The following is a 24,770-nucleotide window of genomic DNA, read 5'->3' on the forward strand; positions in this document are numbered from 1 at the left end:
ATAGAGATACAGGGGTGCAACGACCCAGATACCCCCCGACACTTCCAAGAGCTGAGACCTGAACCGGTGTTTCATGGATTACATAACTCTGCCAACTTCCCCATATCTGGTCCTCTGCCACGCTATTACAAAATGGTACGATTTTCTCCAATTGACATAAATATAAGCTGAACATATTAATTGTGTCTATGCATTAAAAAAATTTACTGCATCAGCAATATTTTTCGTCATTAATTGAAAGCTCAACGTCTACATACATTACCATATACCATGTAACACTCCTATAACGGCTCCTTTTTATTCGGCTCCACGAGATATAACTAAGAAATCAAACAATCAACTTTATTACAGTTGAATATGCTGTGAAATAAATCGATGCTGCATTCGGAAATATAGGATCAAGCTCTTCTCCATGTCGTTTCGTGGCGATTTTCATATTTACAAACGCGGTAAAGTGTTCGACATCTATGATTGGAAAACGGATAGATGTAGGCATTTTCCAGTTAGCATAAAAGCAGCTCCAAGCTCATGCTCATGTGTCCTTTAAATCTGACAGGGTGGACTCGTATGAAACGGGCTTGGATTGGTTCTGCAAACTTGTTTTTCTTTATTGTTCCTGTATCGACATTAGCTTTGAATGTCTGAAAAGCAAATTGGCATCATCTACACCTGTTATACTCATTCGAACACGGCATATTGCTAACATCCAAGAAATCGCATTTGTCTAGCTTAGCATCAACTGATTTGAACCTTTAGCGGTAAAACGTTGTTTCCAATATAATTGTTTTAGGTTAAATTAAATTTTGAAAGCATATAGCCTGACCCTAGCTGCCTGGCACTCACGTACAATGTAGTTTTCCAATGACTACAGACATTTTGAATACTGTGTCAGGGGGTTCTCTACTCAATAAGCCATACAAAAATACTGTACAATAAATTTATAATTAAATGAGAATTGAAAAATATATGTATCTCTTGCCATACTGCTTTACATAATTACTGTAGCCGTAAAGAGTCAACACTTGGGTATCATTCAATTACATAAAGTTGTACCATATATGTGGGGTCAAGTCATTGCCGAAGAGTCGCAAAACGCTTCGACTTAACGCGATCTTTGACAGGAGTTAAGTGAAGTCATTTTAAATTTGAAAAGTCAATTCAAAAGTTAAGTCATGCAACGTTTTTCGCAGTGACTCGAGTCGAATAGAGTTTTGTGAAACTTCCGGATTTAACTGTATTTTAGGTCACCATTTATCATCGAGAGAAGTCAAGCAGATGTGTTCAATATTGCCTAATAGCGGGTGACATACGTATACACACGTACCTTTAGAGACCCCTTTACTCGGTAGAACGGCAATCGTCGAGCAGATTTCAATCCGTAAGAAATCTGGAAACTTCTCACCCACTGATCGGCGCCGTATCTACCACGAGTAAGGATGCCGAAGACGTATGTGGGTCTTTGCAAGTCGACTTGAACGTATTGATTCGCATCATCTGCCAAATTTGCAGGTATTATATTGCGTGCTATTAGAATAATTTCTTGGACGATGTTTTGTGACGAAGCTTACTTTTGTCGGCGCACCATGCACCGCTTGTTCCAAGGGAAATATCCGAAAATGAACAGGATGGATGAGTCGAAGTGGCGGAGACGTGATTGATAGGGATAGTCCCTGTCGATATTCCGGCATTGCAAATATCTGAAAATTCAATATACCGCATGTATCACGACAGCATTGTTAGTATTATTTTTTGGAGAGCGCCGTTCATAACAGACAGGTTTTTATGCACCACTTGCGTGATACCAAATATAGTCCAGGGTCACATTATATTTCCTACAAAATAAAACGTATTCAGCATGATCCATCGCTATTTGGGTACATGTGAAAACATTTTTTTAAGTAAAAACATGCAAACAATCACGATACAGGTGTCAATGGGAGATTACACGATGAACAAACAACTGGAGAACACTTCCATCTGAAATACGTAACCATTTTGGCTGTTCCAAGTGATTCACAGTTCGGGGTGTTCGACTACAATTCATAACGTTATATAAGTAAAATTTAGACTATTGCCGAACCTTATAGGCGGAGTGGAATAGGGCGGTGTATAAACACCGGTGCTTGAGACGGGTGAACGGAAATCGATTCCACAAATTGCGTGTCGATTCAATTTTGATCTTACCTTTGAACTCGGATACTTTCTGTTGAAAATCTGGAAATGAGAATATACTGTATGGGTATGAATATTTTACCAATAGGCAATTTCTATCATAACTGATCCGTGTTTCAATTGCCAAATTCGCACATTAGCGCACCAGTTCTCTCTCAGCTCACGACGATCGTACGTAGGCCATTCGAGAATATGGATGCATGTAGGGTTGAATTAACACTTACGGTGTTTTAAAACACTTTCTCCAAAACATGTTTTAAACAATGTTTCAAACAAAGGCCTTTTTAAAAAAAAAAAAATTTTTACAAGTCGTAAAATTACACCATAATTCCGTAAATACACTGAAAAAATCATGTTGCATGAGCCTACGGACAATTACCACCCGTTATAGCCGAAGTATATCGATATGGAATGGACGGATATACGGATATATCGTCAAAGGAGCTATATTTACCCTATATATCCAACTTTCTATGTCAATCCACTATGACGTCACAATTGAATATTCGTGACGTCATCATGGCTTTGAAAATATATATATGTAAAACATGTTTGTTTTAAATTGATTTTTGTTTCAAACGCAACCCTAGATACATATCTGCATCTGTCTTTGGGGTATAGTTTGCACTAATAAGGCTATATAAAAGCCTATCTATTCCAAACTATGCATGTTCAATATTCATTGTTTATAATTACAAAATCGATCAATGATCACTGATTTTTGACTTGATAACTACAATCTAAAATTAATGGCTACGGGTTATATATATCCAATTTCATTTCGATTGCATAAATTGCGCGTAGCTCGGACATGCTCTTTAGTTTTATTAAATGACAACCGTCAGTATATATCTGTGTTAGGATCTTCCAGTCATCACCATATATTGTCATTGGTATATTGTATATCGTAGTAGATATGAAAGATGCAAAGTAGCCTGTGCCTAATTCAATATTGTGGCCACACACGCCCGCTATCTAAATGTTTGGTACAAACCAGTGTTGGGATGACTTGAGTCATGACTTGACTCGAGTCAGACTCGAGTCACCTTTTTCGTATGACTTGACTTGACTCGAGTCACTTTGCTAAAATGACTTGACTTGACTTGACTCGGCGTATCAGAAATGCGGATTGACTCGTGACTCGAAGCAAAATTCACGAGTCAATTTCAAGTCATCAAGCAAACGATGTCGATAAAATCACTCTATCTTGCTTATGGTCGGATTGTTCTGGAAACGCTGGTGTAACCCGTGAAAGCGACCAATCATTCAATAATCGTGCGTTTTACTGAATCTCCATTGTTCTCTCACAAATAAATAGACCGCAAACGAAATGACCGGAGCATACAGCTTACGCACTAGTATAGTAGAGTAATTTAGCGGCAAAATGTATACTTCTGTTATCTGTACCGAACCTCTTGTTTTATTGAAATTGGATTCGAATATAGTTTATATAGTTCGCGACCATTGGCGCAGTTTCGAATTGTTTCATATCAATTTGTAAATGGGTAGTGTATTGCATCTTATTAATTCGTTTCTCTATTTTTTATTTTGGCTGGTAATTAAATTGAGGCTATGTAATTATTTACGTAGTTGTAGCATTGCTACGTATATGTGAGCCATACAGCGCCTTCTTGCGTGAATATTTAACTCTATATTCGTTCATCGGTTCAGAATCAATGACCACTTAATCTGTTTTTTAGACAGCTAGCATAATACAATGACGTAAGCATGCTTCATACTTCGAAAAGGCAACTTGACTTGAATTGTGACTTGACTCGTGACTTGACTTGACTTGACTTGACTCGAGTCAAAATCTGCAATGACTCGAAATGACTCGTGACTCGAAGGTAGTGACTTGATCCCAACACTGGTACAAACCCCAGTCACAATTCAACAATTTAACCCACAGCCCAACTTAGTATCGGAAGAACTTGTTTTTGAGACATTACAAGCAAAAGCAATTTAAATTGGCCATATGTCTCAGACTTAGCATAAACTTGACTGAAGTATTATACTTTGATTTTATTTGCGTACTTCTCTGCCGTCAAAAACACGCCTGCATATATTGCACTCTGGAGACGCCGCAATACTAGCAAATATCCCACCATTAAATCTTGAAACCTCTACCAACATATGTGGAATTACAGCATGAAATTTATACCTTCCAAAGCCCGAACCTGTTCCATTAATTCTTTCACGCCGAACTCGCTGCAGTTGCATGCCCCAATCTCCCCTTTCGGCCCACTAATTCCAATTGATCCGGGAGGTCCGGCCGCCCCTCTTTTTCCGGGCTTTCCCAGACAGTCCGTGCACACATCGTTTTCACTAACTCTGTTGAATCCCTGCAGAGCTTCTTGAACAGCGGAGAGCCGCGAGTTGCATGCAGTGACATTTTCGGCTTCAATTCCGACGAATGAGCATAATAACACAACAGCTACGGTCAATAGTGTTGATTGCATGTTGCAGCGATATGATAAAGCTTTAACACCAAAACTATTTTCATGTTTGATTAATATAATCATATCGAAATAAACCCGAATACTTTCAGTTGATCGTCATCAGGAGTAATCGATAGCAACAAAAGAACTTTGTATAACAACAGTGCGGCGACAGTGATACGGCTGTTGATAGAAAACGTTCTTTCCAATTCTCTACTAGCTGCTGACGATTAAGCCTAACCCCGAAGAGTGTCAGCTGGAAGAATTCAGGTTTATTTCAATATGAATACACTGTTCGGTTGTGAATTGAAGTTCTGTATCTCAAATAGTCTCTTCATAATAATATTTAAAACGGCATTATAGAAATCAACCTAAGCACGCATGGAAATCCCACATGGTGGCCTCGGTCATTCCAATATCTCCAAGCGTTATCGAACCCTATTAAGTTGCTCGATACTACCATGTGAAGTATAACCGCTTTCCCTCGAGCGATATGATTTCGAAGATATTTTTTAACTTGAATCGCTGAGTCGCGGTCAAATTAACTCACGCCAGTATCGTGTGTTATGATCTACATGTGTCTGACTACGACTTACATCATTTGTTTGGCTTAATGAATGCGATATAGCCAGCGATTATGCGCTAGGCGAATTTTTTTGTGATTAACTCGTGTGATCCTCCACTGCTATAACGCTTATGCGATTAGTCAGCAATGACTGATGGAATTCGTCTGCCATAGTTGCCGGGCTGTGTTATGAAAAGTTGTTTGTGAACATCAAGCGTGCATTTGTTATTCGAGAGTCACATTCGATTAATTCGGACACCGGATAACCCGAACAGCTGCTTTATTCTGCCGAAACGCTCGGGAACATAACAAAATTAGATTAAACATTGTATGTAATAAGTAGAGTCATTTTTATATGACCTTAAAAAATCCATAATATGACTTTATTTTTCGGAAAATATGACTTTATATGACTTTATGGGAAAATCGTGTATTTTTACATGCTAACAACGTCACTCACGGAACTGAAGAGTAAAACATACGCAACATAACACATCCTTTTTTATTTGAAGCCACTGTTGTAGTACAGTTTCATGTAGTGCGGAATGTTAGAGTCTTTGAAGTTACGATTTGGACGTAAAATGACTTTAGTAAGGAAAATGAGCGCTCCACAGACGCTGATGTGGGTTGACACTTCTGCAGTTTTGCATAAAGCGATGGTGAAATGTCTCGTCTTTGTAGCTCCATAATTTTTTCACATCGTTTTTGTCCAATTGCTTCTCAATGTAATTTTTGAGCTCAAGCGGATCTTTTCCGAAATCAAGGGCATTTAGATCAGCATGGGCGTGTTCGTAGGCTATAACTTTCCATTACAACATCACATCAGGTTGACGGTGTACGTAGGCTATAATTTTCCATTTTCAGTATTAAGTTTGAAATATTGTTATAGTTGAGGCAAATTGGCTGAATATTCAACTTTGGATCGTTGACTGAATTTTTGATGCTCTTTACAATAACTTCACCTTCCTACGTCTCGGCATAATATTGAGCAGCATTCGACCAGCTACCCCAACGAGTAACTGCCTTAGTTTCTTAGTGCTTGATTGCTTCACCGCTTAAATTGGTACTTTTTATTTAAACTATACTAAAAATATGACTTTCTAACTTTTTATGACCTAACCAGCAAAATATGACTTTATATGACTTTATAACTTTCTTAATATACCCCATAGAGATGCGGTTTTGCGTTAAAATTGATTTCACGACTTACTGATGCATAGAAAAAAATATGACTTTAATGACTTTAAATGGCCCTAGTAATAAGCCTTCAGTTTGCGTTGTTAGCTCTTCCATAAATGATATTCTGTCATTCTAAAATGATTTAGATTGTTATACCTATGGTTTATTTTATGGTATGCTTATATCAAGCGAAGATACCTTTGACTGCACAAAGAAACCCTGTATATGTGATTATTACACAGTAATACAGTATACAATATTTATTGAGTCCTTTGGTATCGCAATATATAACAATACAACTGAACTTATGACATAATTCTTGTGCGTTTTATGCGGTCTGTGCTGATTACTGCAGCCTAGCTGCAATTCATTTATTGTTCGCCAGTGCACCATTTCTAAAGCGTTGCCCGCCTTTACGCATGACCATGAAGCGAAAATTTGATTTTCGCCTAATTCGGACAAATAAATTTCTCCGCTTAATTCGGCGGAACCAAAGTGTCTGAATTAGGCGGAGTCGACTGTATACATATATACAAATATACTCGAAGCCAATGCACAGTACTCATCGGTGCACGCTGAAACAAATGTGTCGTGTATATTGTAGTAACATTGCAAAATGGCTGGCGCTACCAATTATCAAACTGAAAAATTGAGGTTATTGTTATGCTATACGGTTGCGATGAGTGACCAGATTAACTTCAGGTAAAGTATATCGACGAATAAGAAGATGTACTTTCATTGCGAATTTGCTAGTGTTGATATTTAATGCGGAACGTCTAACTGGATTTCTATAAGCTTCAAATCTTTTCGTTGAATAATCAAGAACAACAACTTCCATTGCAAAGTGCCTTGATGCGCATTTTCCATGCGTTAGCCGTATCTAGAACAGGGGTTTTCAACCTTCATTTGGTAGTGGCCCATCAAATTTGTTTGAAAACGGTTGGCTGGTCATTTCCGTTAGGGTTATCATATTTGGGAATCGGGAAAAAGAGAACACTTTTTCAAAATTTTCGCACATAATCCGGAAAAATGGTAAATTTTCCATGACTGTGTGATTGGTTGACTAAGAAAAAAAGGTCGTCGATTTCGTTCGAACCACGAATTTCCTATTCAGCGCCATTTATGCCCATTATTTGTACACTCGAATCTGTCCATTATCTTAGCTCTATCTATACGCTTTAGCCCTTTGTAACCGGCCCGCCTACTGACCAAAATTTTACTGCATCCACAAAAAATAACGATAAAATGTCATCCATATGGCTTAAATCGACGCCCAATATATTGCCGTAAACCTGAAGTAGCCGCCTAGCGGTCTGAGATACTCTCATGGCTCAGACGCTAGAGGGAATAACGTTATGCGAGAAAATGTTTGTGATTTTATTGAAAACAAAATATAATTTTGTTCTTCTATATCTCCTGACGTCATACCTAGGCCCTCTTTTGGTATATGGACACCTGATTGCCTTCCGCATGAATCTCTACGTTCCAATGATACATTACACGCTACTATAGCGCTTCATAGCCCAGCGCTCAGTGATGAGCACCGGAGCGGAGCCGGAGTGGATTCGGAGCGGAGTTTTGCCAATTTTGTGATACCCGGAGTGGAGTCGGAGTTTACAACAGATATTTTTCCGGAGTTTTACGGAGTATTGTGAGTTTTGCCCCCGATATCTTTCGATAGCTTTGGCCAGAAGACACTATTGATTACAAACCAAAACACAGACAGTTGACACCTTGTAAAGTTGTGATATGACTGGTAACATGCAAAAATGATTGACAAGTGCATAAAAATCAGCCATCTGCACTGCAATTGGGGACTGGAGAGTAACCTAGTGATCTAGCAAGGCATTTCCGCTGAGCAGTGTCTGTAGTTCACAAACTTGAAGACACCCAATATCGTTCGCAGCGCATCATTTTCTCCCTGCAATGAGATGCAGTCTTTGAATCCACTGCTGAATGTCACCATATTATGAGATAAGATCTCCAGAATCTTCCACGTTGCTGTCATTGCAGTCTTCTATAGTCACATCATATTCCTCCTTGCGTATTTGTTTCGTGACTAATTTCCATGCTACCCCAGTAATTGTGCAACATTTACAATCACTTCAATCAGCAACACACAGCGGGGCTTCCCTATGGTACAGCCTTTGGCTACCGTGATTCTTCCAGCAAGTTGATGATCATAACGGAATATATCCCATTATCCTGATGACATTCAAGATAGTAATAGGTCCATTTTGTGAAAATGTATTCCCGACGTTGGTATCAGTTGAAACAAGATAATATCCGATACCACTTTTGTGATAACTTTTCGCAACTTTCATCGTACTTGCAATTTGCAGTGAGAGATATCGATAATAAGTGTTACATCAATATTACCTTTATATCTGTGAGAAATATACATACAACAAGCAAGTATCTGAATGGAAACAATAATAACTTATGCAATGTGTTACATGATTTAATGACATTGCGACGAATTTTCGCTAGTAAGATCCGCTCACAGAGGCATACCAGCATCTAAGCCCGCTTTAAAGATTTCAAGAATACATAAATCACTAAGGTAAGCTGATCTTACCCTGTAAAAACAGAATATTCCGAATTTCTGAACAGCCACAGTAAATAACTACAACCGTCTGCTTTGCTCTGCTCGCATCAACTCAACTACGCTTCCTTCAATATTGATTGACGTAATCAGTCATCCAGAACTCTTCTGAATTTTCGTCATGTAATGTTTGGTTTGATTGAGAAATGACTTTGATGTGATATGAAAAATCAGCACCGCAATCAAGTTTCTGCTGCTGGTCTGTCTCAGACTCCAAATTCCAGATATCATGTATCAGCTTCAAAATTGGAAGTCACTAGTCATTTAGTCAACTTCAAGGAGCGTCGATCGGTGCGTCAGTGATGCATCAATGTATGTTTAGTGTAGTGCAGTTCCATCAACTGTTTCATGGCGATGCGGAACTTAATTTACTGAAACCTATGATGTGATCGTCGATTTCAGTGGTGTTAGTGGTAGTTAGTTCGAACTGACTGGTCTTCCTTCGTTGTTTTAATATAATGGCTGAAGCACCGTCGACGTCAAGTGGGTTACTCACTAAGACGCAGAAAAAGAGTGACGTGTGGAAGGATTTCACTCTGATGCTGCATGATAATAACGGCCAGTATACTGGGTTTGCGATATGTCAAAATTGCAATGTACAGCTAAAGCATCACAAGTTGACAAGTGGTACGTCGCATCTTCGAAGACATATCGAAGCTTGTAAGAAGAATTGATCGCAGTTGAAATGCAAGTAAGCGAGTAATCCAAGGAGAAGGTGATCATGGGGAACACTGATCGCCGGGTGGAGAATACCGAAGAAGTGTCGGTTTGCCGTGGTGTTGTGCAGAAGACGTTTTGCCATCCAGATTTACGGTGAAACGTAAGTTCGATGAGGAGGCTTCATCTTTGAAGCAGAAGCTGTCAGAGGAACTAAGAGTTGCTATCAAGTGTTATGGGCTGGTTGGCATCACCACAGATATGTGGACCGATCTAAAGGGTCGCAGTTCTATTAGAGAGAGAGAGAGTCTTTATTTTCATCCAACCAAAATACATAACACACGGCAGTGATGGTGGTACAGAAAATATGCTTGCACAGTATTCGGTATTAGATAGGAATGATCGATAAGACCGTGAAGGTCATCTAGTCTGATCACACCAGCATCAAACAGGTACACTTGACTCTAAGCAGTCTGGCTGTAAAAAAGGTTACAGTAGTTAAAAAAATAAAATAGAAGACAAATTAAACGATGGTAGCAAATGATCAATGAAGCAATGTCTGGGCGAGGTAGGGCAACAGTGTTAGTGTAACGACAAGAGGTGATCAAGTAGGGCTTTTTTGAATCTATTATAAGGCAATTCACGGATGTGTGGTGGTAATGCATTCCAGATGATAGGTCCCGAGTAGTCGATAGATCTCTTAGTTAGGTTGCTATTGGGTGGGGGTAAGTAGATGTTTCCTTTAGACGAGGATCTCGTGTAGTGGGAGTGGACATTTTTGGCAGGTATGAAAAAGTCATCAAACACAGGAGGCAAACTATTGGAAAAATATTTGTGAATGACTTTTGATACTTCGAAGCGGTATAGTTTGTCAACTTGCAAAATTCGATGCTTACGGTAGTAAGGCGATAGTTTGGTACGTAAAGGTACAGATGAGATCAGCCGTATCGCACGGTTTTGCAGGGTTCGAATTCTGCACAAAAATGTTGTGCATGCACTTCCCCATACTACGATTCCATATTGCAGGTGAGAGTGGAAAAGAGAGAAATAGATGGTTCGTAGTACTGATCTGGAAACAAAAGATTGCAGACGGGTCATTATTCCCACACACCGAGCTAGTTTTGATATTGTGCATTCAATATGCTGCTTCCAGGACATTTTGGCATCAATGGTGACGCCAAGATATTTTGCTGAGTCACATATGGAGATTTGTTTATGATTGATGTCCACAGTGAAACTATGACTAGCGTTATTTAAAAGGAGCATCTCGGTCTTATCTGCATTCAAACTTAGTTTGTTTGCTTGCAGCCATCTCGACACTTTTGGGAGTTCCCTATTCACAGATGCATGCAAATCATCGACAGTGTTGGAGGTAATGAAGAGGTGAGTATCATCAGCAAATAGGGTTGTGCGGAATAAAGATGCATTAACAATGTCGTTAATATAAATGAGGAAAAAAGTCGGTCCAAGGACTGAGCCTTGTGGCACTCCACAAGTTATATCTCTGGTAGTCGTTCTTAATGTCCCCAGTTTAACAAATTGTTTGCGGTTTGCCAGGTAGCTTCCAAGTAGAGTTGCTGCAATACCCCTGATTCCATAGTGCTCTAGCTTGTATCTTAAGATTCTGTGGTTAACTGTGTCGAAGGCTTTGCGGAGGTCGATAAAAATGCTGCAGCCACTTTCTTTTTGCTTGATGGTTTTGTAATAGTCCGTTACTATTGATAGTATTGCATGGTTGGTGTTGTGGTTTGATCTGAATCCATGCTGAGTCGGGGACAGTACTGCATTCAGTTCGAAAAAATTCTTGAGTCTGCAGTCAATCAGTTTCTCAAAAACCGTGGCAAGATTTGGCAAAACAGAGATTGGTCGGTAGTTCGAAATTAGCTTTTTACAGCCTTTCTTAAACACTGGCATTACTCTGGCAGTTTTCAGTGCATCTGGGAAAATGCCTAGACGTATCGACTCATTAAAGAAAATGCATATAACATCACCAATAATATTAAAGACTAGCTTCAGAAAGTGTGTTGGGATGAGATCGGGTCCTACTGCTTTGTTACTTTTCATTTCAGATAATATGATCGCAACTTCTCCTTCACTTGTCGGCTCAAGAAAAATGGATTTCTGAGGGCCAGGACTCAAGTACGAGAGAAAGTCATCGTTAGCTTGACTGTCCATTTTGTTGGAGAGAACTTGACTCTCAGAAGTAATGTTGCGACTGTTCGGCAATTCACGGATACTAAAAAAACTGGTATGAATATCAGACAGGCTATCGAAAACATCGATTGGGATTCTTCGACAATGGTCTAAATATATTTCGGGGACTGGACAAGATTCTTCGGGTTATCTCGGAGTCTGGGATTGAGATCCCCGGAGTCGGAGGGACTTTGCCTCAGAGACCAAAGTTGTCGGAGGGACTCGGAGTCTCGAAAAGCAGACTCCGCTCATCACTGCCAGCGCTACGATCTTGGAAAGGTAGGGATGATAAGCACAATCACGCGGCCGCCGCCGATGAGTAATCGATTACGTAATCTCGTATTCTCGCTGAAGGCAACGCGCGTGCAGCTCTACATAACATAGTAACTGCCTGCGCAATTTTCCCTTAGATTGTATATATCTCCATGCTATTGAAGTGTTATCCAACCCCAGTTGCTTGTTATATGTAACTTGCAACTGCATAAGGGATCCGTAAGTATACACATATTGCCTTATTCGGCACTGCCCAGCTCCCATATACGCTCGAAAAGTCATTTCACGTGATACATTATTGCTTTATTTCACATCAATTTGAACTGTATTCTACACGGCTAGTGTTCCATGTATGATCAACAGTATTCATAGAAGCCAACAGTAACTTCGTGTGTCATCTAAGACTGATATATAACTGCCTCTATATGATGTTGTTATTACAGGCTCGGGTACCAAAATAGCCTAACTCGCACGCTTATTTGTGTAGTGTTAGGGCTGGTGTTGGCTTTCTTATACAAAACTAAGCTTCATGATAGGGATATTGATGAATATGTCAGGATAATGGCTAACCATACGTACAATTTGCTATTGCATGAAGCAATTGTACATCTGTTTGAAACTGCAGCGAGTCGGGTGATCTTACGCAGCCATGATTTTCACGTAATAAGCTATGCTTCTTTCACGTCAATTTGAAACATCTTCTACGTGCTAATCTTCGATATAAGGACTTTCATAGAATAGTATGACCAACAACAAGTCATAGAAGATAATTGTAATTGGTTATATCACGTCTAGAACGGAAGATACAACCCAGCAAACACCCGATATCCCATGGATTTGCTGGTATGTCCACAATTGTTCCAACTCGTCCCACCTCCCAAGGTTAGTTACTGAGGACTTGCTCAGTTTGTCACAAATTGGACGTCCAGTTATGTAACTCCAGGTGACTTCCGGTGGAAGAAATTTTTAGAATCTTCCTATTACCGTCACCAATGAATATTCCAAAGGATGTCATGGTAGTCAGTCACCTGGATGCCACGTACATGGGAGTTCATCAGGATACCCCTACTTGGATATCGTTTTCATGGAGTCCAGCTGGCTTGTTCAAAATAAAGACTCTCTCTCTCTCTCTCTCTCTCTCTCCGTTCAAAATGGCATATTATCCTTATTCATCCCCACGGGGGATGCACATGCACATCTCGCGGACGAAATCGTAAGACATATAGGCTATATAGCCATTTATTGGTGTACTGTTTTTTTTAAATATATCGCAATCCTGCTTTGTATTGATTTAATGAAATTGTTAATAAGCTGAACTATAGGCCTAAAGAGGCATATAGCAAGACCCAGGCGTGCACCTGCACCTGCACAACTGCACAGTGCACATCATGGCGAAATAAGTGTTCTGAATATGTATACTATCCCAATATGGTGAAATACAAGAACAAATGTGAGCATCAAGGTGAAATTGTGATGCATGTGGCGGCATCACAACGTGATTCAGTAAGCATGATACGCCATGACCAATTGACCATTCGTAGCACACAACACGTCAAGTCTGGTATCTCAACAATCGCGGCCCAGACAGCCTTCTTCCTTCTCCGTCACGTGATACCTGCTCAGTCCAGCGCGACGGCGCGTGCTTCTGGCATTTGAATCTGAGTTGATGTCTGTGTGACTGATGCGACGAGTTTCTTAGAGATAATGGACGCAGACAAAACAGTCATTAGTCATTGATTAGATTGAGAAGCTGTACGAAGCGAAAGCTGAAGACTTGCTGTCTGTTGTTAGTGTTGTTGATTCAGAAACTCTACCCGAACCGCTCCGACATTGAAACAGTTTGAAATGGTAAGAGTTCTAATTAATAATGATATAGAATGATGCGTAAATAGACTTAACCACCGTATACACTTCTTGTGAGCGTAATTTAGCTTCTCCTTTTTCGTTGATAGTTTGTGTTCAATGTCGATATATGGTAGAACACTCATTGTTTGTTACGCCTCGTTATTTCTTGGAATGCAGATACGCCATACTGTGAAGTGTGAACACGCTGCAGTATGATTGAAACGCCATAAACACCTATTTGCTGATTCATTTCAATAGCAATGTTATGCTGGTCGGTAGACTGAATGTTCCTCAAGATAGTGATAAAAATATCTCATGTATTTGCGCGGTCATACCATAGTAATTTATGTAATAAGGCATTTATATATTGCTTGATCACTGGCTAACTCTATATGGATTGTACTAGTTTGGTTGCGCCTGAGACTGATTGCCGCCATTGTGAATTATTCCCAATTAACAACTCTTGCTGAAAGTATATTCTGCTGACTTTTCCTTCAAAAACCTGATAAAATGAGTACATTTGCTGAAAAGTATGTCCCATATACAACCTATATGAGTAATTGATTATGAACAAGTGCAAGTTATACTTTGATAGGATACCATGATTGATTATTATGTAGTTCATTATTAATGACTATGCCCCTTTGTAGTACATGATACGCTCTTGCCGTGGCCAAATTCACCCTGTATATATAGCCGCACCCCAGACTGGAATCGGTGGTTGTTTTCGACAACATGTTGTGCGTGACAGACACATTTCTCGCGTGATTGAAAAATTTCATTCGCGTGGCGGAAATTTTTTTCGCTCTGATTCGATACTGAATTACTTTTTAACAACAATATGTGCTGAAATAGACCTGGTATACACCGGACTAAAGTTACACTGTATATTCGCTGTTGCGCAAATGCCACGGTTGCTTGCGTTCATTGTAAAGCGTAAGCGCCTTATTCTGCATCTGGACTATGATATCGCTTTGTGACGTCAGCATAATTCATTAATCGGCGTGATCAGATATAAATGCTCGCGTGACAACTGATGTTAATATACAAGCATATTGTCTAAACGTGATAGAAGGCATTATTTAAAATTATGTTGACTCCCTCTTCAGGTTGAGGAAATGCATGTGCCGCAATCAAACCCTCAACTCAGAGCCGCGGTCTGGCCTATATCGCCCAGCGAATCTCGGCTATCAAAATGAATTATCGAATTACCATTGATGACGTAATCATATTCTGGGTGATTCACAGTAGCCAATATTCTCGCCAACAGTAACCTGATAACTGATCAGTGTGTAAATGTACTATAGGCAGCATGCTTGCACCCGCATCGGTTTGTTTTTGTTTTTCGTACTGTCAGATGACTTGAATACAACCATTCTAATTTTTTACCTAGATATCAGCAATGTCCGCCGTTGGTGATGACCACGTCAAGCAGACTGCACGAAGAATGCATTATAAAGTGGGTAGTGTACCGTCAACATAATGAAGTACTAAAATACAGCATGGGCTTCAACTCGACAAAAAAGTGCACGGAACAAGTGGTGCCCGTATAATATCATTTTCTGTAAGTTGAATGGTAGGCCTACCTATCATATGCGAAAATCAATGTTCAAAATCAGAATCTATTTTCAGGCACCCGATGCGAAATCCATTCATCAACAATGCGAAGTGTGGCGCCAGGCCCAGGCATGAAAGTTGGAGAGCAAACGATGGTAAAATAAATAGCTTGGATACAATTTGCAAAAACCGAAGGTGGTTAAAGAATTTAGTGTTGGTACTCAATCAGTCGTAGCATCATATCATACATTTCTGCTCAAGTTCAAGTAGCAGTAGTGAGCGATTGCTCAAGTGGAAATAGAAAATTGAGAAAATTGCACGAGCATCAAGAAGTAGATTAGCCTGAATTGTGGAATTCTTTAGAGTGTAATCGTAAGTGGCCATTTCCGAATATAGGTATAGTCAAGGTGGAAGTAATATCCTAAATTTCTGTTGAAACTACAAGCGGAAATAAAAAATTGCGTTGATAAGTCTTCAAGAAATTTTGAGAAGTAAATTTGGTCAAGGTTTTACCATCATCTTGCCACGAAATCGTGACTATTTCTGAATATAGGCAGTCAACGTATATCCATGTTGACTAGCGCGTATCTTTATGTTGAAGATGATCAGCACTGGAACCCAAGCAAAGCATCAAATTTCTAATCGAGTGTATGTAGAGATCTATAAGGCATGTAAAAGCTGCTTCCAGTACAAGCAGAAAATTGAGTTCAAAAGAAATATTGTTATTTGTTTCATGGAGGAGATTTGATCTCGGTCAGGAGTAGCCAACCCGTGGCTCGCGAGAAGGTTTTCAGTGGCCCGCGAGTTAATTATCGAAATAAATTGCATATCAAAAAATAAATTAGGCAGGTAATTTATTGTGAGCTTGCAAGACCAACGAAAATTTTTATTGTCCTAACCACAAACTTTGAGATGTTGATGACGAAAATATCAGTTCCGATGCATTGGCGTAGCCAGGGGCCATCCACATTTTCGTATATGAACATAAAGTAGAATATTTTGTCGCAGATTTATTTGACTTGATATTTTTCTTAGCTCTTCGCGCGATTTATTGTCACTCGATTTCTAGTAGGGCTGGGCACAATGATTCGAGTACTCGAATCTGAATCGAGTCATTATTTTGATGATTCGAGTCGAGTAGTAAAAGAAGAATTTTTCGAGTACTGAAATTATATGCTCCTCGCTACCGAAAGTTATTTTATCAACGATAATTATGGTTTCGATACTATTTTCCACTGTGGAAGCCTTGAAACTGATTGGCAAGTATCGCAGCATACGAAACATATACTACAAGGCTACGACCGTTACTGGAAAAATATCACCGAAGTCATGATCCACCCACAACATTGTCACAAAGTGCAATGAAATCGGTAGTAGGGCCGAAGAAATACCACAGTATCTTCAGTGTGATGGATAACAGGCATTATATTCTTTGTGGTGGCACGAAAGGTACATATTTGAACTGTGACATATTACATTTTGTTGTGACGTCATAATGAGTGATACTCGAATACTCGACTCGACACGAAGCATAATACGTGATTCAGAATCGAATCACTCGGGTACTCGATTTTGCCCAGCCCTAATTTCTAGCTTTTATAGTATTGTTTCCCTCTCATGAAAATTAAATATGCGCCCAATCTACGGAATTGAGCTCAACTATATTTGCAATTATGTGAGAACTTGTTGTCCTACATGCGACTTCGCGCCTGCACTCGCTGAAAAATAGTCGTTGATGAAACCTTTGCGCAAAATGATAGACACATGTTCACTGAAATCTTCGATTATTCGTGTCTTGGTCAATTAAGCCCTGCGGTACACAGATCTGGTCAATTGAGCCCAGCGGTATACAGAGGTGACCCACAATATATGCAACATTATTATTGCCAGAATTCATTCATTAACTTTGAAAAAATTTTGCGATTTCGGATCATATAGGTTCTATTCTAGCTGCACCTATATTCACAAACAATGGAATTGTCAATAATATGGTGATTTGGCGGCAAAATACAGTAAAAATCAATAAAACAGTAGCTCTTCTAACAATGATGTAAGTCGGTATTTTTCTATGCTACCTATAATTTACTCGAACACTGCGGCAAACCTGGGTATGCGTTGAGGTAGACAAAGTATGTTGCTGTAAACGCGAACGTTGAAATTTTCTTCATCGTCTTAAATAGTGATTCAGGTTTCCCTCAAGGCCAGGGATCATTTGAGTCTTTTGTGATGCACTAGTGCAGGGCCGGACAACCCGTGGCCCGCGAGGTAATTTCCGAACTTGGTAATGTTATAAAAAAAATGAATTGCACAGATTGTGAACTTGCAAGGCCAACCAAATATTTGATTAGTCTCGCCGCAACACTTGAGATGTGATGACTAAAATATCAGTTACGACGCATTGGCATTTCCATGAGCCGCACTTTGGTAGATCGTACACTACAAAGCAGAATAATTTGCGATAAATTTATGAAAAGTAAATATTTTCTACACGCTTCGCGCAACATGTAGTCATTCGATTTCTTGCTTTTAATATTGTTACCCCTTTTTGAAAATGAATGAACGCCTAATGTATCAGATTGAGTCTAACTATATTCTCGATTACGAGACAAAGTGTCGTTCAACATATGCGACCTAGCGTTTGCGCTCGCAGAAAGACCGTCGACTATGAAACCTAGGCACAAAATAATTGATGCATGTGGGTCGAAGCTTTCGAAATTGATATGTCCAGGCGCTGAATAGTCCAGTCCTGGCAAACTGAGCCCAGCGATATACTGCAGGCCCGCAATATAGTCAAGTGACAATATTATTGAGCTATGAACTTCGAAAACTTTTCGCGCGGCTAGTGGCCCGCGCAATATTTCGGCGTTCGAATGTGGCCCTTTGGCTGAAAAGGTTGGTCAGCCCTGCACTAGTGCGACCACAGATATTGTAATTATATTTTTGTGAAACTATTGTCTTCACCATGTAACTTGCATGTATCAGTTCCGTTTTGGCGTTTGTGCTTCTGTTTTTGGTAATTTTTTCATAGAACTCGGAACGCAATATGCATTTTTTCCGCACTCCATATTTGCAGTGTTGAGGGATTATTTATGGAAGTATTTCTTACGGAAATTTCAAACGTTGCATTGCATCAAACAAGCAATCTATGCAGAATTGCTGGGCGGTCTGTATGTTTGACAGCCCTGATGTAATGGAATTTGGCTTCTTGCCAACATGGGTAGTCGAAGTAAAAGTAGTCAGTACTGCTCAAGTAATACATGATTTCTAGTGAAGTATATGTAGTGGTTTACAAGACATGTTAAACCTACCTCAAGGAAGCCGTTAGTGTGATGTCGTAAATTTGGTCGAGGTGTCGCTTGATTTTTGCATATAAGTGGCATTTAACAAATTAAAGTATTCAACGTTGGGACTCTAGTGGAAGTAGAAGTAACAGGAATTTATACTGGAGTATGTAATGATTTACGAAGTATGTTAAAACTACTCCAAGTTGAAATTGAAGTTGAAAGGTACTCGAGTTGTTTAAAAATGGTAGATTTGGTTGTAATGTTTCATTCTTTTACCATGTAATGGTGCGAACATGGGTAGCCAAAGTAAAAAGTAGCCGTTTTTGGTACTTAAGCTGAAGTAGAAGTAACATCATAAATTTCAACTGAAGTAGAAGTAGCAATTTTCAAGGTATGTCAAGATTATTTCAAGTGGAAGTAGAAATATAAGTTGATAAGTACTGAGAAGTGGTCTTCGTCGAACAGGAGTTAGTTCTCAAGCAGACATGTACCGGTAAGTAACGTAAATCTGTAGTGAAGCATATGTAGCACTTTCCAAGGCGTTGTATAACTACTTCGAGCAGAAATAGGCAACATACGGAATTCACTGACATTGCTGTATATATTTCAGCCACAAGCGCCGAGAAAAAACGTTTTGGTGCAGCCACTTGTGATTGACGAAGAAAAAGAATAGGCACTCGACATCCGCAAACGGTGCATTGATTTAATTCTTGCAGAGTTGAATTTTTACGGAACGCTTTTTGTAATGCTCGTTTTAAATTGTTGCGGTTACTTTATTCCTGCGATACCATTCTTTCATTTCATCAATCTTTTGCACATGGACTGTTCCATTAGCTTCGAGTTGTCCCAACAGTTGCAGTGTCTTATATTCCTGTGACACCTTTTTTTATGTATATAATGCTTTTTTACTTTGACTATTTGTCATTAGTTTGAGTGGTATTAGCAGTTGCTGTTTGCTAAACTACTGTGACACATTTTCTGTGATTGCTTGTCGCAGTATGATTTTTTACTTCAGCCTTGACTGTGTTTAGTGGTAGTTGTTCTCGCCTTATTTCACATTTTGTGTTTCGTAAATTAGATAGTTGTAGTTTCGTTAATAATAACCAATATCGTATTTGTATTTTGCCAGTTTCATTCCCCACTCACCCAATATACGCTGTGTGTGAGCTGATATGATGTTGTATCCCATGTTGTTAGTCGTGAGGTGTTGAACCAGGTATGGAGTGGAGGTGATAAAGGGGGCGAATGACACTTCCATAGGAAGTGGCGTCATGTCCACAGTACGTCAGGCGTGTCTATAGGGAGTGACGTCATGTCCACAGTACGTCAAGCGTGTCCATAGGAAGTGGCGTCATGTCCACAGTACGTCAGGCGCGTCCATAGGTAACCACGTGACGTCCAGGCTAGGTCAGACGCGTCCATGACGAGTCTCTCCAAGTCCACAGCACGTCATTGCGGACGTACTCAGCGAGTGGACAGGACGTCTCTAGTTGTCGACAAAACCACTCCAGGGAGGTAACGGCCGGAAGTAACCGGATGTCCTGCCAGCTATTCCACCGGAAGTCAACTGGACATCGAGTGTTTGCTGGGAATGGTTTATATTTCAGGCGGTCATTCACGCGAACATCATTATAAATTCAATTTTGCGGGAAACGTTTTTGCGTGTTTTATCTGCATTTCAAGCAGGATATACATTGCAATAATAGGTTATACATAGTCTGATGTATGCGTATTTATAAGAGCTATCCATACAAACCGATTGCAATAGTTTATGACCAATACAGGTCTAGCTATCTTCGATTAAATACCGACTTTTCTGTGTTAAACAGTCGCGGTCTAGTATACTAGACCGCCGGTCGCAAAGGGATAAAGGAGAACAAATTACCAAAATGGAGGACATTTAGGCGTCCTCGGGGGACATTTTCAAAAACCTGAAAAAGGAGGACGAATCCCCCTAAAAGCGGACGTATGGTAATTAACGTTAAATGTAAAACACCAAGTTTGAATAATCCAATAGATTATTCAAATGATCATTCACGACCTTGTATTCTAAGCCGATCATTGCGAGAAGCGTATATCAGCTGACACATCAAGTCTGATACGTGCTTTGAACTTTATGTATAACTGGGATGACAATACTGACTCCAGGGATGGTGTGAACCCCTGAAAGGTTCACGTTCGTGTGAACGCGAACCTTTCTGAAATGTTCTATGTGAACGCAAACGTGAACCTATGACGTCACGTGACGTCATATTGATAATTCCAACCCTACATTTCAGTGAGGTGATAGCCTATACAAAATACGTAGCGACGACTCAGGCCATAGTGCTGAAGTACATGATAACTTTTAACACGTCACCAGATGTATCAAATAGAGTAACCAAATGCTATAATAATTCCATACAATCAATTTGCCAACAATTTCGACGAGGACTTACAAAGGTATTGGCTTACGCCTTAGCGATTTAGGTCAGATCGGATAATCTATAAGTCTACTGACTATTGCTACATTGATATTTCGCATAGTGTAAAATGGGCTACTATACCACCCCATAAACAATTTATACAGCAGCCAACGCCCCATTGGATGGATTTGGTTTTTATGATACACTAAACATATCAAATCAAAATGGATCCCGTAGGCCTGCTTGATTTTTTACATTGGACAACGATGTATTCTTCATATCAATTTCATTGATTGGTGTAATAAGCATCATTCGCGCACTATACATACATGTGGTGTATTCCGTTCTCAATGTTGTGCGATTCAGTAATGGGATCAAGTCACTACCTTTGAGTCACGAGTTGTCTCGAGTCATTGCACATTTCGACTCGAGTCAAGTCAAGTCAATCGATTTTCGAACGTGACTCTAGTCAAGTCAAGTCACACGTTTTTTGGAGGTGACTCGAGTCAAGTCAAGTCAAAGTCACGAGTCAAGTTACGAATTGAATTTTCGAAGTATGAGTTGTGATGCAAAGTCATTACATTTTGCCAACTGGGTGAATAACAGATTAATTGGCCTTTTCTCTTGAATCAAATAACGATTATAAAGTTAAATATACATGCAAAAGATTTTGTATCACTCACGCACACGTAGAACTGCAAATCAAATACGCGAGAGCGACGATAATATTTTCGCGCTTCGCGCCTTGATTTGCAGCATACAAACAGTATAACTACTGTCGGTGCAATAACGGAGAGACGGATGGAGGGTGGGGGGGCGAAGCCCCCCAGAGGTTTGGTTTATCACCATGTGGGGGCCCAAGACCAACGTTGTGGGCGGATGGGGGCTGACGAAGTGCTGTTACGGTCCTGAGCTCACCGACAGTGTAAACATCTACGATGCAAACGGAATGCAGGTGGCAAAGTTTTTTTAGACAAAAATCAACAAAACTTTGACATATTTTAACATGTCAGAAAACATCGCTCTAGTTATGACCTTTTTTAGTCAACTCTCGTGTCATATGTGAAACAAGCCGTCTTTTCGTCTATCATTTGCGCGTGACCTGACGTTCTAACATTTTCACTCCCCATCGCCCCCCTGTCGCCCTCTTTGGCCTTTTCGCCCCCTTGTTTCTCAAAATCGCCCACTGGGTGGGGGGCGATATCGCCCACGGTGGAAACCACTGGTCTAGATCCTGCCAAGGTTCGTTTGTGAACGAGAACCTCTAAATTTGTGAGGTTCACACACAGATTTACACACAGAGATATACACAAAAAAACGACTCATCCTATTCGCTCCAAGACTCGAGCCGCTGTTTCAACCCTCAATAATTACTGTCTTCCAAGAGACGGGATTTTGAGCGGCGCTCAGACACTTTCCTGCCATACATGATAATGCGGCCCGCCTCTAAAGTCTGTTACAATCTAAGAAATATGGCCATGAAACTACTTTCTCTGTTCGGGTCCACAGACACTTGCGGGCAAATATTTTCGACCATTTACATTACCAAATCAAAGCTACGTTCTAATCTAACTGATGTTCAGGCGCAGTCTTCACTAAGGGTTTCTACGTCCGTCGCGCTGTCAGAGTTCGAAGAACCTCTTGACAACTTTGATCGACCACAAATGTCTCATTGACTGCGACAACCAATTGCAGTGCATTATGGTGATAAAAATTCCTCTTCGCCATCTCATCCGTGGTGTGCTGAAATGCCTCGTAGCCGGCCGTGCTACAAGTAGGGCTGCATTCAAAACAAACGGTGTTTTAAAACACTTTGTTTTAAACAGTGTATTAAACAAAGGCCTTTGAAAACAAAATTATTTTTTAAGGTGTAAAATTATGCCATAATTGTGTAAATATTAAAAAAAAAACATGTTCTATGAGCCTACGGACAATTACCACCCGATTTAGCCGACGTATATTGATATGGGATGTTTGGAACCCTCCAAATAGTCGGTTCAACAGTTATAGGCTTATAGTACATATATTTCGTCAAAGTAGCTGTATTTACCCTATATTTTCAATTGTCAATACCAATCCATTATGACGTTACAATTGAATATTCGTGACGTCATTGATTTAAAAACAAAACAAAACAAAAGCAGTAAAAACGTGTTTTGAATTGGGGCCCTTAGTTAAACATGTTTGTTATTATTTAATTTTTGTTTTGAATGCAATCCTAGCTACAAGCGAGCAGGTACCGAATCAAAATGATGAAAATAAGCCTGGTGTAAATGGTCATTGTAGTCGTCAAACACCATAAATACCACAAACAACACCAACAACAACGGTATAATTAAAATGTTTTGGGTCTCAATGATTTAAACTTGAAGTTTACATTGAATACACTTTATTCCTTGCATAGGTGAATAATTTCCGGATTGAGGCATCGATTCAAGAGTCCGGCTCGCCAAGTACTTCGTTTTCCCAGATCAGGCCCGCCGACTGGAAACGTTGCCCGCCCCTGTGTTAGAATAACACTTAGGCATATTTGAGAACATTTGGTTATATAGATTCAATTCATTTTAACAAACTCTGACCTCAACCTTGGTCACTATCGTCTCTCCCACTTCGACTCGAGAGAGTTTTCATAAAATTTACATGACTCAGACTCCATATAGTGAATATTTAGGAAAAATATTCGACGCCGAATTCATAGCCTGAGATCCGCTGACATTTTTTTCTAATTACAATGTTTTGCGAAATTTTGGAGATGAAAATGTTTTGAACGTCACCCCTTTAAATCAGATGGGCAAATGAGATCAATGAAGTCAATATTTTGGTGTCCATGTAATATATATTTCTATGTTTACAAAGATGGGACAAGGAAACACATTGAAATGCATGACAGGATGGAAACAACTGTTATAAAGTAATAGACAAAGAATGCAACGAATAAATGCCACCTTCTCAGAATTTACGTTTGTAATTAATTACTTTGGCGCTACCCTGATATTAAACCTCAACGAATAACCTGCAGGGCACGGGTTTCGTGATATTGAGGTTTAATACCCTGACGTTAAACCTCAACAAATAGCCTGCGGGGCACGGGTTTCGCACCCCTGCGCTAAAGGGGAGTTTGGTATATATGCGTACAATCCGCGACAGCTAACATCTCGGACTCTAGCATTTCAGACCCTTAAATTCCGAGATTCCAACTAGCAACACCTGTTTAAAAAGCCTGCATAATATTCATTCGAATTGTCATCAACGAGCACGTTTCATTTTAGTTTTTGTGAAACCAGTTAAAAACTGTTACAAATAAAAATTTAAAATATCTAAATTGGTACATTTAAGAAATTTGAAATTTGAGATTTATGAAATAAAAACGTTAGTGGGGATTCAAAAAGAACATGTTTTAATCGAGAAGAGCATGTAGCCTAGGGAAAGCAGGAATTCATAAACTGGGGCGTGTGAGTGACAGCCCACCCATTAGGGTGAAATATATGAAGTATATTTTCCGATGCGTCAAAGTAAGATTATGAAGCCCCGAAGATCTTATATTGAGGACGGGTAACATTCTTTCTATGAACGGGTACGGTGGAAGAAGATTTATTT

At 39.7% G+C, this 24,770-nt stretch overlaps 1 protein-coding gene and 1 long non-coding RNA gene across 5 annotated transcripts in view; one reads left to right on the forward strand and one right to left on the reverse strand.

Moving 5' to 3' along the window:
* Positions 1-328: 328 nt before the first annotated feature.
* Positions 329-24,770, reverse strand: part of LOC145440940 (lactadherin-like) — a 29,271-nt gene continuing 4,829 nt past the window's right edge. The window contains exons 1-5 of one of the 3 annotated variants that reach the window (XM_080318726.1): positions 4,334-5,060; positions 2,185-2,214; positions 1,569-1,697; positions 1,325-1,494; positions 329-641 (exon numbers count right to left, since the gene is read on the reverse strand). In XM_080318726.1, the coding sequence (XP_080174852.1) occupies positions 504-641; positions 1,325-1,494; positions 1,569-1,697; positions 2,185-2,214; positions 4,334-4,694 (828 nt within the window). In that variant the 5' untranslated portion in view covers positions 4,695-5,060 and the 3' untranslated portion in view covers positions 329-503. Of the gene's footprint in view, positions 642-1,324; positions 1,495-1,568; positions 1,698-2,080; positions 2,215-4,333; positions 5,098-24,770 lie in introns of those variants that run through there. The other 2 variants (XR_013915654.1, XM_080318727.1) reach the window with 2 other exon arrangements.
* On the forward strand, positions 13,459-19,939 carry LOC145440960 (uncharacterized). 2 transcript variants are annotated; one of them, XR_013915656.1, is made up of 4 exons: positions 13,459-13,930; positions 15,321-15,491; positions 15,560-15,639; positions 19,379-19,939. It is a non-coding gene; the product is annotated as an uncharacterized LOC145440960 (long non-coding RNA). The 2 variants fall into 2 exon arrangements; XR_013915657.1 differs by lacking the exon at positions 13,459-13,930 and adding an exon at positions 13,937-15,257.

Source organism: Botryllus schlosseri, chromosome 6 (genome assembly GCF_051294905.1).
Source record: "Botryllus schlosseri isolate E-star chromosome 6, Bs_hap1, whole genome shotgun sequence".
Classification (NCBI taxonomy): domain Eukaryota; kingdom Metazoa; phylum Chordata; class Ascidiacea; order Stolidobranchia; family Styelidae; genus Botryllus; species Botryllus schlosseri.